General features: G+C 61.4%; 2 protein-coding genes across 4 annotated transcripts; one reads left to right on the top strand and one right to left on the bottom strand.

Moving 5' to 3' along the window:
- Positions 1–121: 121 nt before the first annotated feature.
- PLEKHJ1 (pleckstrin homology domain containing J1) lies at positions 122–2,771 on the bottom strand. 2 transcript variants are annotated; one of them, XM_082381844.1, is made up of 6 exons: positions 2,308–2,771; positions 2,133–2,200; positions 1,939–2,005; positions 948–1,038; positions 808–871; positions 122–298 (listed from the first exon to the last, which is right to left on the bottom strand). In XM_082381844.1, exons 1-6 carry the CDS (start codon positions 2,399–2,401, stop codon positions 224–226), a joined length of 459 nt encoding a protein of 152 aa, XP_082237970.1. In that variant the 5' UTR covers positions 2,402–2,771; the 3' UTR covers positions 122–223. The 2 variants fall into 2 exon arrangements, with proteins under 2 accessions (XP_082237970.1, XP_082237971.1); XM_082381845.1 differs by having other exon boundaries at positions 122–708; positions 2,308–2,741.
- Positions 2,772–2,913: 142 nt separating this feature from the next.
- Positions 2,914–13,653, top strand: SF3A2 (splicing factor 3a subunit 2). 2 transcript variants are annotated; one of them, XM_082381799.1, is made up of 10 exons: positions 2,972–3,058; positions 6,339–6,459; positions 7,946–8,110; positions 9,649–9,720; positions 10,469–10,515; positions 10,715–10,824; positions 11,819–11,868; positions 11,949–12,089; positions 12,554–12,622; positions 12,709–13,653. In XM_082381799.1, the coding sequence occupies exons 3-10, from the start codon at positions 7,985–7,987 to the stop codon at positions 13,528–13,530; spliced, it is 1,437 nt and encodes a 478-aa protein (XP_082237925.1). In that variant the 5' UTR covers positions 2,972–3,058; positions 6,339–6,459; positions 7,946–7,984; the 3' UTR covers positions 13,531–13,653. The 2 variants fall into 2 exon arrangements, with proteins under 2 accessions (XP_082237924.1, XP_082237925.1); XM_082381798.1 differs by lacking the exon at positions 6,339–6,459 and having other exon boundaries at positions 2,914–3,058.
- Positions 13,654–13,696: the final 43 nt, after the last annotated feature.

Raw genomic sequence — 13,696 nt, 5'->3', positions numbered from 1 at the left:
TGGGCACTTAAACCTTGAACCTGGGCAGGGCCTCACTTCCCTCAGGACCCCGCAGTGACTCTGCGGGACCGGCAGCCTGCGGAGGACAGAGGTCCCTTTCTGCATTCACTGCACCGCCATCCCGTGTGAAAAAGAGGTACCTTTATTTGAACAGAACAAACTGGCCACCTCAAAGGCGCACCTTCCAGCTCTGCCCAGAGGCGTCCGGCCGGGGCCTGCCCCTTCAGCAGGAGAATTCACAGCGGCCCCAGCATGGGCCCACGCCCTTCACAGCATCACCTAATGTTGTACATTCAGCCTGCACGGGGCAGGAGAGTTCCATCAGCCTCAGGCACCTGCCAGGCCTGGATGGACGCACCCAAGGGGCCGGGCACAGCTCCTGGGAGGGGACAACTGTCCCCTGGCAGCAGCATGTGGCACTGAGGTGCCAAACCAGTCCAGTGGGTCCCAGTGCATCCAGAAGGGGCTTGCTGGGTTGTTTCTTCAAAAAGGCAGCCCCTGTGGGCCCTGGGGCCTTTAAAATCTTTAAACCAAGACACCTCCCACGGCAAATCCAGGCTTGGCCAGGAAACCCGGGACCAAGGGAGGGTTCATCCAGCCCCCAGCAGGAAAGCTGAAAGCTGAGGAGCCCCACACCCAGACTCATGCCTTCAGGCCACTCAGCTGGAACCTGGCCTCCTCCGATATGCCGAACTGCTCCAGGGGATCCTGTGTGGGTGGACGATGGCGGGGGGGGGGGGGGGGGGGGGGATGGCATGAGCCTGGGCCCAGAAGACCCCCACCTCCCACCCCAGCACCCATGCGCACCTTGCCAGTCATCTTCTGGATCTCGTTCCTGTAGAAGATGAGGCTCCTCCGCATGAACTCGTAACTGGGGAGGAGGGTGGTGTGAGTCCACAGGGCCTGCCCCGCCCCTGCCCCAGGCCCCCAAGGCGGCCGCACCCCACCTGGCTCGACGCAGAGCAGTCATCCACTCCTGACATTGCTCCTCACTGCAGCACTCAAAGTGATACTTCCTCTCTGGGTCCTCTAGGAAGCCTGCGTAGGGAGTAGCCCCCATCTGTCCCCGCTCGCTCCCACCTCCCCGCAACCCAGCCCTCAACTTCCTCTTGCCATTGTCCACAACTGTCCCCTTTCCAGCCCCGGCCCGCCTGGGCCCACTGCTTCCCACCAGCTGGGTGTCAGTTGAACTGTGTCCCCCAAAAGATGTATGTTCGAGTCTTAAAACATGAGACATTTCCCAGGACTATGAATCTATCTGGATGTGGAATCACTGCAGGTCTAAGTAGTTACAAGCAGTTAAGCTGAGGTCACGCTGCACTGGGGTGAGCCTCTAATCCAACAGAACTGGTGTTCTTAAGAAAAGTGAAACCTGGACACGACCACACAGTGAAGAAGATCCCATGAAAAGGAAGGCAGAGATGGAGTGACAACGGTCGCCAACGACCCCCCAGAAACCGGGAGAGAGATCATGGAGGCAGATTCTCCTTCAGAAGGAACCAGCCATGCCAACACTCTTGATGTCACACTTCTTGCCCCCCAGAACTGGGAGAAATAAATTTCTGCTGTTTAAGCCCCCCATTCTGTGGCACTCTTCTTGCAGCCTCCCCAGGAGACTAGTTAGAAGCTCCGTCTTCGCCTGCAGACCCCACCCTCTCAAGACGACCCAGTTGAATCCTCCCAGTCCCCCAGCACAGGGCCCTGATCCCAGGAGAAATGAAACAGTTACAGCGAGGCACCCCGAGAGGGCAGTGCTCCCCAACAAGACAAGGGCGGCCTCTGGGGTAGTGCGCTCGGCCTGGGCCCCCACCCGGAGGAGTCAGCGCGAGTGGGGCTGCCCGGGACACTGGACTCAGCCTCTGGGGACTCTGGCGGGGCCGCGCCGGGGTGGAGCGGGGCGGGACGGGGTCAAGTAGCTTCGCCCCAGGCCGCACTCACTGATGGAGAAGCCGCTGGGCTCTTCCTGAGTGACTCTGCAGTGCTCCAGCAGCAGGGCTCCGACGGGCTAGGGGACAGACAGGCGCATGGGGGCGGGCGCCGGGAACCTGCCCGCCCCCCGCCCCGCCCCCGACTGCAGACCCGGACCCCGACCCTGACCCCAACCCCCACCCCAGCCCTCCCCGCCGCCCTACCTCCGCCTCGTCCGTCCGGAAGTAGAAGAGGAAGTTGACCACCAGCTTCACCAGCCGCCGTTTCACCACTGCGGGAACAAGGCGGGCTCGCGCGGGTTCCGCGGCTGCCCACCCCCGCCCCCCGGCCGCCTGTCCGCCCGGCCGCCCGCCCGCTCCGGCGCCCCGGGCCGCTCACCGCTGCCCTTCTTGGGGCCCCGCATGCCCAGCTCGGCTGCCATCTCGGCCGGCTGCCGGGACAGCGCCTGCAGCTCCTTCTCGTTATAGCGCATGGCGCCGCTGGGACCCAGAACGCGGAGCGCTGGGCCGCGCCCTCCGAGCCGCCGTCCCCGCTCGCGCCGGTGCCGGCGCCAAAAGAGTCCCACGGCGCCGTCCCGGAAGCGCGGCCGGAGCTACCACGCCTGCGCGCTCCCGGGCCGCTCAGCCTGTCCTACACCGGCGAGTGGAAGAAGCGTCCCAGGGGCTGCCGGGGCCGAGTAGAGCCCTCGTGGGGCGCACGGGGCAGTAGGCAAGATGGACGGTTGTCATGTAACCAGGCAACAAGGTGGACCTGGGGTGGAAACAATAAAGCACCCCCACGACCGATAGCGCCCCGTACTCAAGGGAACAGGCGGACGGGAGTGGGAAACGAGAAGCAACTCGCTTTCCCGCGAGAACTGGCTCCGCGCGAGTTTGCCCGACCGAAAGGCCATTGAGAGCCGGTGCGCACGCGCGCTTCAGCTTCCGGCCTGCACTCCCTGCTGCCCGCTTTCCTCCAGCCTCCGAAGCGTCTAGCCCGCGCCGCTGGGCGGGCCGGGCATGCGCACACGGAAGACCCCGCCCCGCCTGCCCTCGGAAGCGCTTCCTTAGCCCGCGGCGCGCATGTGCAGAACGGAGTCGGCGCGGCGGCAGAGGTGGCGGCTGAACAGGCGACGGCAGTGCGGCCGCGGGTGAGAGTTAAGAGCCGCGCGGGGCTAGGGCGGTGACCGCGAGGGGCTCCCTGGAGGGGAGTGGGCGAGGGGCGCCTCGGCAGGGGCGCGGGCTGGGGGCGGGCGCCGGCTCCCCGTCCGCGCCCGGCGCTGGGCAGGCCCGACCCCCCCCACCCCCGCCCGCTAGGAGCTCCGGCTGCAAAGGCCCTTTGGGTCGGGTTGGGTCAGGTCGGGTCGGGTCGGGTGGCGGCTCCCGTGGTCCGGGGCGCCTTCCCTGCTCCCGGGGACTCGTCCGTTGGCTTGCTGGCTCTGTGGTCCGGGACTCACCTGGATAGGGGTGACGGTGGCCCCAGTTCCAGGCCCACCGAGTAGAAAGGAAGGTCCGGAGGCGGAGCGCCCGGCACCGCGCCCGAGGCCACCAGAGCCCGTTAGCTGGGCCCGTTTCGCAAGCGAAGCCCCGAGGTTAAGTGACTTCCCCGCCTGTCAGTCTAGGTGTCCGTCCTCTTCTCCCTTCTGCCCTTTGGCAGCTCAGAGCGACCGATAGGAGCTTGTAAATAGCGTGAGTTTTTCCGGATGCGTCGGGCGTAGACGTGGTCTCTCGACCTCCTACCGTGATTGCTGAGGTCTTACGTCTGCCTCCCGCCCACCTGCTCCAGCTTCACCCTACGCTTCCTGCACGTGGTTGTAGACACTACTTTAGCCAAGCTGTCGGTTTTCTTTTCTTTTTCTTTTTAGTATTTATTTATTTATTTGGCTGCACCGGGTCTTAGTTGCGGGCCGTGGGATCTAGTTCCCTGACCAGGGATCCAACCGGGGCCCCCTGCATTGGGAGCGCGGAGTCCTAGCCACTGGACCCCCTGTCAGTCTTATTTTCTAGGGCTGAAAATACTGTCCGCTGCTTAGGCGGGTAGTGTGTTGAGCTGTGCTGCTTTTCTTATACCATTCTCGCTCCTGCCCCCCAAAGCTCGTTAACTTCTTCACTTTTCCTATTCGCCTGATTTTCTTTGCTTGTTTTTAAACCTTTGTACTCAAAGCGTTTTCACCTCAGACGCCTAGCGGTTGTATTTTCCCACACGTTGAAACAAATGGATGCCTCTTTTCCTTCCCCCGTGGAAACTTCCCTCTCAAAGCTGGCATCCTCCGGCTCCGGTCGGGACTGGAGCCCCACCTTGCAGCTGAGTAGCTGTCCTAGAACCTGCTGTCCGGGCTCCCCTGGGCTGGCTTGTTTTCAGTGTGACCACCTACTCCCCTTCCTTTCTTCCGTCAGAGCTCATCAGGTAGCTTTTGAAAAAGTCGGCTCATTTGTTTATATTGAGCTCTCGGTTAGCTGAAAACGGCTTTATTTACCCTCACAGTCAGAAGTGTGGGTGTAAAGTTCCAGATCAAAAGCCCCCGGTGGGAATTGTGAAAGCATTGCCCGTCTTAGGAGTTCCGTGCTGTTCTGAAGGGTCTCATCCCTTTCTGGTTTCCGACCTCTTGTTTCTGATTTTCTTTCTGTCTGGTAGAAACTTTAGGTTTTCATTAGTGCTGTGAAATTTCATGGTCTCTTCGTTTGAGAGTGTTTTTCTTTGTTTTGTCTGAAGATTAGGTCCTTTCAGTCCTAGGGTATTTTCTTTTATTTCATAGGTCATTCCTTTGATGATATTCTTCACGTTTGTTCTTTTTAGTTGTTATTTTATGTGGGTCTGTAGTTGATTTACAACATCGTGTTAGTTTCAGGCATACAGCAAAGTGATTTATACACATACGTGTGTCCACTCTTTTTCAGGTTCTTTTCGCATATAGGTCATTGCAGAGCATTGAGCAGAGTTCCCTGTGTTATGCAGGAGGTCCCTATTGATTATCTTTTTTTTTTTTTTGAATAAAGTTATTTATTTTATTTATTTATTTTTGGCTGCGTCGGGTCTTCATTGCTGCGCACGGGCTTTCTCTAGTTGTGGCGAGTGGGGTCTACTCTTCGTTGCGGTGTGCGGGCTTCTCGTCGTGGCGGCTTCTGTTGTTGCGGAGCACAGGCTCTAGGTGCACAGGCTTCAGTAGTTGTGGCTCACGGGCTCAGTAGTTGTGGCTTGCGAGCTCTAGAGCGCAGGCTCAGTAGTTGTGGTGCACGGGCTTAGCTGCTCCGCGGCATTTGGGATCTTCCTGGTCCAGGGCTCGAACCCATGTCCCCTGCATTGGCAGGCGGATTCTTAACCACTGCACCACCAGGGAAGCCCTGGTTATCTATTTTAAATATAGTAGTGTGTCTACGTTTCGTTCTGTTTTCAGTCCGGGATTTCTAGGTTCTTGCTTTGCTTCTTGTTATTTCGCTATTGTTGTTGTTATTGTTGTTCATTTTTCTGTTCTTCTTTATGAAAGCCTTCTTTGACTCTTACCTTCAAGCGCTTGTATTCATTGTTTTGTCAGGTTCATCACGTTTGCTTTTAAAGGGTTTGTCTTTTTTTTTTAACTTTATCTGTTTATTTAGGCTGCACCGGGTCTTAGTTGTGGCATGCGCACTCATAGTTGCAGCATGTGGGATCTAGTTCCCCGACCAGGGATGGAACCCAGGCCCCCTGCATTGGGAGCGTGGAGTCTTACCCACTGGACCACCAGGGAAGTCCCAGGTTTCGTCTGGTTTTAATTCACCGTGCTCACCTTTGGCACCTGTTTTAGTTTCACGGTGTGGTAACGTCTCCTGTCATCCATTGACGTTTCCACCAGGTTTTTTTTTCTCTGAGATACACGTTTCTTTGCATCTGTTTATGTTAAGTTACCAGTCTGCGTGGAGAGCAGTGCTTCTCATCTAGTGAGCTCAGTGGGCCTGGCAGAGTGCTGGGGTTTGGGGAGTGCGGGGGGGGGGCCCCCAAATGTGAGTGTCTGAGAATACTGTCTCTGGTACTCTCCCCAGAAAAGACTCCTGATCTCCCCTGGGCTGGGAGCACCAGCTGGGTCTCCTGCCTGCTGGACACAGACCAGGGGAAGGGGTGTTGCCTGCTGCTCAGCGGGTGGGTTTTTTGTTGTCTTTTTTTTTTTTTTTGGCTGCATCAGGTCTTCGTTGCTGCGCGGGCTTTTCTCTAGTTGCGGCAAGCGGGAGCTACTCTTTGTTGTGGTGCGTGGGCTTCTCATTGCGGTGGCTTCTCCTGTTGCGGAGCAGGGGCTCTAGGTGTGCGGGCTACAATAGTTGCAGCACGCAGGTTCAGTAGTTGTGGCTCACAGGCTCTAGAGCGCAGGCTCAGTAGTTGTGGCGCACGGGCTTAGTTGCTCTGCGGCATGTGGGATCTTCCCGGACCAGGGCTCGAACCCCTGTCCCCTGCATTGGCAGGCGGATTCTTAACCACTGCGCCACGAGGGAAGCCCCAGCCGGTGGGTTTTGATGGACCTGCCTCCTTTTCACCCTGGCCTCATCTCAGTCTCTGATAGGTACTGGCGTTCACTGTAACGTGGTGAGTGATTATTTGTTTGCATTTGGGTTTCCTGAGCCAGTCAGATCCTCTCCACAGGTGCTTTCGCGACACCTGTGGCACGTACTCCTGGTTAGAACAAGAGCTTGTTCTGGCTGCTTAAGAAGAAACTGGGCTCCCCCCAAACCGATTGGAACTCTTGGCTCTGTTAGTGTTTTGCCTTTACCAGTTGGCGGCTCTGGGTGGACTTGGCGTGAAATAAAAAGTCTAGCCCTGGGATCCTGCAGCCAACTAGGTCACCGCGCTGGTCACCATATGTGAGGTTTTTGTAAACTCATCAAGTCACACTGCGGGTCGATGGCACAGCTGGCTGGTGCCTGGACTGTTAGTTTCCTGTGGTCGGTGCAGCAAACCACCACAGACCTAGTGGCTTAAACGACCTAAGTTCATGATGCAGCTCTGGAGGTCAGAAGTTCAACGTGAGTCTCACTGAGCTTTATTCCTTCCGGAGGCTCCAGGGGAGCAGCGGTTCCCGCCTTTTCCAGCTTCTAGAGGCGCCGCATCCCTGGCTCGTGGCCCCTCCTCCATCCTCACAGCCAGCAGCGCAGCATCTCCCGTCTCTCTCTGCCTTTGACCCTCCCACCTCCCTCTTATAAGGACCCTGGGATGACACTAGGCCCCTTGGGGAATCCAGGGTCCTCCCCATCTCAGGGGCCTTAACCCCACCTGCAAAGTCTTCTCTGCCCCGTGAGGTGACACGTCCAGGAACCCCTGGGATTGAGATAGGGACATCTTTGGCGGGGGTCATATTCACTCCTGGGCCCCATCCCTGTGAATTTACCCCAACAGAGACAAGATACCAGACACCTGGGGCCAACATTGACCAGTGCGAAAGGGAGTGTAAGATGAGAGAGAGGTATCTGGAGGTTGGGTCTGAGCTGAGCCTGAAGGAGGGTGGGAAACAGTGGCTGGGCTGGAAGAGACATCAAGGGCTCGGGAAAGCCTTCCTCAGCCACGAACGAGCCGTGAACATCTTGTGCGTTAGGCAGTGGTGGTGGGGGGGGGGATAGGTTGGTAGATGTGTTCCTTGTTTCCAGCAAATGTACAGTTGAACCAGAGAAGCAGAATTTAGGGTGCAAAAAGTAAGTGTAAGACAATCAGGGAATTCAGAGGAGGGAGTGAACAGCATGGGCTTGGGCGGTCTGGGGAGGCTTCCTGGAGGAGGTGAGACTAATTAGTGAGAGCTTGGTCTCATTTTGCCCTTTGCCATTTCGGGTCCTTGGGCCTTTGCACTCCTCAGGCTGGGGGGACTTCCTTAGTCCACCCCCAAGGTCAGCTGGAGATGCCCTGTTTCTCCTTCTTCCTCGTTTCCATGTGCCTGGCCCATCGTGGACCCTCGGCCACTGGAAGAGACTTGGTGAAGCCTGGGCGTGGGGCTGAGGGCGGCGAGAGCGGGGCGGGGGGTGAGGCTGAACCAGGAGGGTGAGGCCTTCTGCACAGCCTCACAGCTGCCCCTTGGCCTCCACAGGTTTCCCCTCTGGTCTGGTAGAGCCTCAGGGTCCTCACCATGGACTTCCAGCATCGCCCTGGAGGCAAGACCGGGAGCGGGGGCGTGGCCTCCTCCTCTGAGAGCAACCGGGACCGCAGGGAACGCCTCCGGCAGCTGGCCCTGGAGACGATCGACATCAACAAGGTACACGCGCCCTCCCACCGCCTGTGCCCACCATGCACCAGGGAGCTTCACCTGGAGTGGCAGCTCTCAGTGTCCACCAGAGGCCGGCTGCTGTTCGTAGCCCCACATTTGAAGGGTCTGTTACCACAGGAAGCTATACTTAACCAGAGGTGTCGGGAGTCGCCAGTGGTGGGGGCCCTGATGGCACCACAGGCAGCGAAGGACAGCAGCTTATCCGTACAGAGCTGTAGGGAGACAGGCCTCCGCCTCGGCCCTGGGGACACGTATGTGGGCCCCCCTGGGTGCTGTGGGGTGTGCAGCAGCATCCCTGCCCTGCCCCCGCGCCAGATGCCAGGAGCTCTCCAGTCACAGCGGCCACAGATGTCCCCGTATGTCGCTCAGTGTCCCTTGGGGGGCGGAATCACCTCCGGTGAGACCCCAGGGTTAGGGATTCCACTGACCCCAGGAGACTGGGTTCCATGACCACCTGACCTCTGAGGTCCTGGGATGCTGCACACATTTAAATCCACACCTGAGCGGGAGGGAGAGGAGGTGATACAGATGCTGGGGGCCCCCCTGGTTTACACCAGCTGACCATCGGGGGTTTATCCTGGTGTCCAGTGTGAGCAGGGAGCAGACTCGAGATCTTCGCGAATAACTGACTAAGGGTTTGTCAGCGTGGACTTTGACGTGCGGCCGGGCCACTCCCTGGGGGGTGGGGGCCGTCACGGGCGCTGTGGGGTGTGGAGCAGCACCCTCACCTGCACACTTGATGCCGGGAGCCCCCCGACTCGTGACAACCACTGACGTCCCCAGACATCGCCCAGTGGCCCCTGGAGGCAGAGTTGCCCTCGATGTGCCCCTTGGTGTCTGGGTCCTCTTAGACTTTGAAATGCCCTGAGGTGTGTCGAGCCCTCACCGTGTGCCGGGCACCCCCAAAGTCCCTCACAGGCCTGGTCTGGGAGGTCAGTTCTGTTACCCTCCCCGTTTTCCAGATGAGGAAACAGAGTTGGGGGTGGGATTGTCATCGCCAATGACGACACAGTCTCTGGGCGGTGGCGTTGGGACCTGAACCCCTGCCGTCTGCTCTGCGCCTCTTGGGTGGTCACCAGTTGGCCCTGGAGTCCCGGCCCCACTCATGGGACGTGCAGAGACGGGGTCCCCTAGGGCCTCGGGTTGGCCCGCTTGCTTCTCCTCTGCCCGCACCTGGCTGTGCTGCGGCACGAGGAGTGCTGGCCTGGTCGGCGACAGAGCCCGGTCCGCGCCGTGGAGATGGATGAGCGGCGGTGGTGTTTCGGCTCTGCCTCCTGGACCCCAGGCTGCCGAGGACGTGGGGCCGGGGCTCCCGGAGGACCCCTCCCCGGAGCTTGCTGCAGGGGCGCGTGGTCAGCCCCAGCCCCACCCAGTGGACTCTGCGGTGCTGCCCTGGGGGCTCCTGCGTGTCCTCTGCCCCCCCTCCCCCGCCGCGAGCGTTTGCCCGGAAGAGAGTGGTGGTCTCTCAGCGCCCGCCAGGGCCCCGGGGCCCCTCCCACCGCGTAACAAGCGTGCTTCCTCCGCAGGACCCGTACTTCATGAAGAACCATCTGGGCTCCTACGAGTGCAAGCTGTGCCTGACGCTGCACAACAATGAGGTGCGGCCCTGCCCCGCCCCTGCCCCGCCCCACCTGCCTGCACAGCGCACAGCGCTGCTGTGGACTCCTGAGTCCTTCCGTCCATTTCCTTCAGTACCGGTGGCACCGTTGCCACAGATGTGTATCTGGGAACGTGGGGACACCCTGGCACGTTCCACGTCAGGATCGGGGTCGTGAAGTCTAGCCGGTGTGGCTCTAGTTTGCGCCTTTGAAGCAGGCGAGAGTCTGATGCTCCCTCGCGCTGGGCCCCTCCCCTGGCACGAGTAGGTCCCTTTGTCCCTTTTCTCGCGTGGAGTACGTGCTTTGTTTCCGGTGTTTCCCAGCCCCAGACGGCAGCACTGAATTGAACGGCCTGATATGGGAGGGTCTCCCCGCGGCAATGGGGCTGCTCATCCTCCGGGGAGGACCGTCCTGGGTATGGTGTCCCCGGGGGTCAGAAGCCACCCCACCCCCGCCCCCTAGTTGAGAACCACTGTTTCGCGTGTCTCATCCCTGGGGCGTCGTGGAGATGGAATCACGGGACATGGTCACTCCCGGGTTTCCCCACCACTTCCAAGCAGTGTCCACAGCCCACACTGCACCCCAGCAGCTGCGAGACTGCCCGCGTCACACCCTCTGGAGGCCCGCCTCACCTCCGGCTTTTGGGGGTCTCGTTCCCCTAGCGCTCGTCTACTCAGCAGCGATCGGGTGCCTACCGGCACCTCCCCGCTCGCTTTGTCCTGAGCTGTGCGTCCCTCTCCCGTTCTAGGGGAGTTACCTCGCGCACACCCAAGGGAAAAAGCATCAGACTAACTTGTGAGTACCTCACGCCCCTTCCCATGCCCGGCGCTCACCCCCACCAGAGCTGTCACCTCACTTGGCCCCCGTCCCCCCCGACCTCGAAGCTCCAAGGTTGGCTGGGGCAGGGCGGGGGGGTGGCACTCCTGGCACCTGGGCCTGTGGCCTTGGCGGCCTGTGTGGAGGGGCCTCAGCACCATGTCCGTCCTGCCTGCAGGGCCCGGCGAGCAGCCAAGGAGGCCAAGGAGGCCCCCGCCCAGCCGGCGCCAGAGAAGGTCAAGGTGGAGGTGAAGAAGTTCGTGAAGATCGGCCGCCCGGGCTACAAAGGTAAGGGTGCTCTGTGGCCTTGGCGGGCAGCCTCTCACCCACCCACACCCACACCCACACCCACATCATCCGCCTCTGGGGAGTGTCTCTACTTCCCGTCAGAGGGCTTCCTTCTCTGGGGGCCGGGACCCGCCTTCCCGCTGTGAACTTTCACACACATGCCGGAGGAGGGGCGGGGAGCGTGGTGTCCCGTCCGTGCCTGTCATCATTCTTTACGCTCCTAGCAAAGGTGGGTGAGCTTGTGGGATGCGACCGCGGGCCCTGGTGTGGCTCTTTCCTCTGACCTCGGAACTGGGTGCTGGCTCCTCTTCACCTGAGGAGAAAGGAGGGGGAGGGGGAGGGTCTGCGCGTGCAGTGGCGCCTGAGTTACCTGGTTCGGAAAGCCAGTCAAGCTGCCTAGCTGGAGTACAGGGGATACAGAGGACCGTGTTGCCGGGTGGGGGGAAGGCAGGCCACCTGGTAGGTGTCCTGCTAAAGTGGGGACATCCTGCGTGTGGTTGGCGTTTCGGGGCGTGGCGTGCAAAGGCCCTGGGGTGGGCCTGCTTGGTGAGCCAGGACAGGGATGGCACCATCCCCCTGGGGAGGCCACCACAGGCTTTTTGGCCAGTTCCGGCCATCTGGCGTCTTCCTGGGTGTAGCGGGGAGACACTGAGCACCCGTGTGGAAAGCAGCCAAAGCCGCAGAGCTCTGGCAGTGGGCACCCTCTCCCAGAAGTGGGGGCACAGTCTCGACCCTCACACTCGGTGCTCCCCAGGTCGGGGGGGGCGGGCAGTGGGGAGGCCTCCCTCTCACCACCACCCCCACCCGTGTGATCTGGGGCAGATGGCACCCGGGGTGCAGCCCTCCCAGCCCTGGGCGGTGCCCATCCAGCTGCAGATGGCTCTTGTGCTTCCCCAGCCAGGTGACCACCCCCATGCCTGCTCTCCCGTTTGTGGGTGGTGTTAGGCCAGCCCCAGGGCCCCTTAGCTGGTCCTGACACCCTCCTGTGTTGCAGTGACCAAGCAGAGGGACACGGAGATGGGTCAGCAGAGCCTCCTCTTCCAGGTGAGCAAAGGCTGGGGACCCAGTCCTGAGGGGAGGGGCTCCCTGAGAGGCAGTGCTGCCACCCGGTCGTGTCCCCACAGATCGACTACCCCGAGATCGCCGAGGGCATCATGCCCCGCCACCGCTTCATGTCCGCCTACGAGCAGAGGATCGAGCCTCCGGACCGGCGCTGGCAGTACCTGCTCATGGCCGCCGAGCCCTACGAGACCATCGCCTTCAAGGTAGCGCGCGCTGGACCCCCGAGAGGTGGGGAGCCGGCCGAGGAGTCTGCTCCATCTAGCCCACTCCAGGATGCCCCTCCTGCCAGGCCCGGGGGTGTCCCTCTGGGCCCTTGCCTCTTGATGGGGTGGCGAAGGACGAGGTAGCATGAGGGCCGGGGGCTGGGCGTCCGAGGTGGGTGTCCGCCAAGAAGCAGAGACTCCTGACGTGGCCCCAGCAGTAAGGTGTCCCTGCTGCTGGCTGTTCGTGGATTCTGTGACCGGATCTGGTCCCCAGACGGACGTTAACGGGATAGCGTAGCTCACGACTTTCTCGGGGTTGCAGGCTTGCTGAGCAAGGGAGCGAGGACATCAGTCGACTCTGTTACCCCCACGCTAGACCCTGTCCCCTCACAGAAGGGCCTCCTCAGCCGGGCCATCTCGTGGTCCTGAAGGCCCGTCTCTGCCCTCTGCTACACCCCACGCAGGTGCCGAGCAGGGAGATTGACAAGGCTGAAGGCAAGTTTTGGACTCACTGGAACCGGGAAACTAAGCAGGTGAGTCACTGCAGGTCCAGGCAGTTCCCGAACCTTCTCCCAGCCCAAGGCCCAGGGGCCGCACTCAGCCTCTCCTTTCTGTCCAGTTTTTTCTCCAGTTCCACTTTAAGATGGAGAAGCCACCGGCCCCACCGAGCCTCCCCGCCGGGCCTCCTGGGGTGAAGCGACCCCCACCCCCGCTGATGAATGGTTTGCCCCCTCGGCCGCCACTGCCCGAGTCGTTGCCCCCGCCCCCGCCAGGAGGCCTGCCCCTGCCCCCCATGCCGCCCAGTGGGCCTGCGCCCTCAGGACCCCCAGGCCCTCCTCAGCTGCCCCCACCGGCTCCCGGTGTCCACCCCCCAGCACCAGTGGTCCACCCCCCAGCGTCTGGAGTGCACCCCCCAGCTCCTGGGGTCCACCCCCCGGCACCAGTGGTCCACCCACCAGCATCTGGGGTCCACCCCCCTGCTCCAGGGGTCCATCCCCCAGCCCCGGGGGTCCACCCTCCAGCGCCAGGGGTCCACCCTCCAGCCCCTGGTGTCCATCCTCCCCCATCTGCTGGGGTTCACCCCCAGGCCCCAGGGGTGCACCCACCAGCTCCTGCAGTTCACCCCCAGGCCCCGGGGGTGCACCCACCAGCTCCTGCAGTTCACCCCCAGGCCCCAGGGGTCCATCCACCAGCTCCCGGGGTCCACCCACCAGCCCCCGGGATCCACCCCCAGCCTCCTGGGGTCCACCCCCCACCTCCTGGGGTCCACCCATCAGCTCCTGGGGTCCATCCTCCAGCTCCTGGGGTCCATCCCCAGCCTCCTGGAGTTCACCCCTCAAATCCCGGGGTGCACCCCCCGACTCCCATGCCCCCGATGCTGAGACCCCCGCTGCCCTCCGAAGGCCCTGGGAACATTCCTCCCCCTCCCCCTACCAACTGAAAAGCCACCCCTGTCCCAGCAAGCCTGGCCTTGTTTTCCTGTGTTACCCCCCCCAGAGTGAAGTTGAGTTTTTTGTACAGGGCTGGGCCGTGTTTCCAGAGCCCATTAAAGAGTCTCTGCTAACCCTGGAGTGCACTGCTGTGTGGGCTGGCCAGCGGGCGGGCGG

Source organism: Balaenoptera borealis, assembly GCF_965194805.1.
Source record: "Balaenoptera borealis genome assembly, chromosome: 2".
NCBI classification, from domain to species: Eukaryota; Metazoa; Chordata; class Mammalia; order Artiodactyla; family Balaenopteridae; genus Balaenoptera; species Balaenoptera borealis.
Note: the sequence above shows the minus strand (reverse complement) of the source record. Positions and strands in the feature narration are given on the sequence as shown.

What these genes read in the sequence shown, in the direction of transcription:
- PLEKHJ1 (XM_082381844.1), bottom strand. Translation starts at nt 2,401, where the DNA reads ATGCGCTATAACGAGAAGGAGCTGCAGGCGCTGTCCCGGCAGCCGGCC. An exon ending in TCCGGACGGACGAGGCGGAG is followed by an intron (nt 2,006 to 2,132) that starts GTAGGGCGGCGG and finishes TCTGTCCCCTAG; the next exon opens with CCCGTCGGAGCCCTGCTGCT. An exon ending in ACTGCTCTGCGTCGAGCCAG is followed by an intron (nt 872 to 947) that starts GTGGGGTGCGGC and finishes CCTCCTCCCCAG; the next exon opens with TTACGAGTTCATGCGGAGGA.
- SF3A2 (XM_082381798.1), top strand. Translation starts at nt 7,985, where the DNA reads ATGGACTTCCAGCATCGCCCTGGAGGCAAGACCGGGAGCGGGGGCGTG. An exon ending in TGACGCTGCACAACAATGAG is followed by an intron (nt 9,721 to 10,468) that starts GTGCGGCCCTGC and finishes CTCCCGTTCTAG; the next exon opens with GGGAGTTACCTCGCGCACAC. An exon ending in CGGCCGCCCGGGCTACAAAG is followed by an intron (nt 10,825 to 11,818) that starts GTAAGGGTGCTC and finishes CCTGTGTTGCAG; the next exon opens with TGACCAAGCAGAGGGACACG.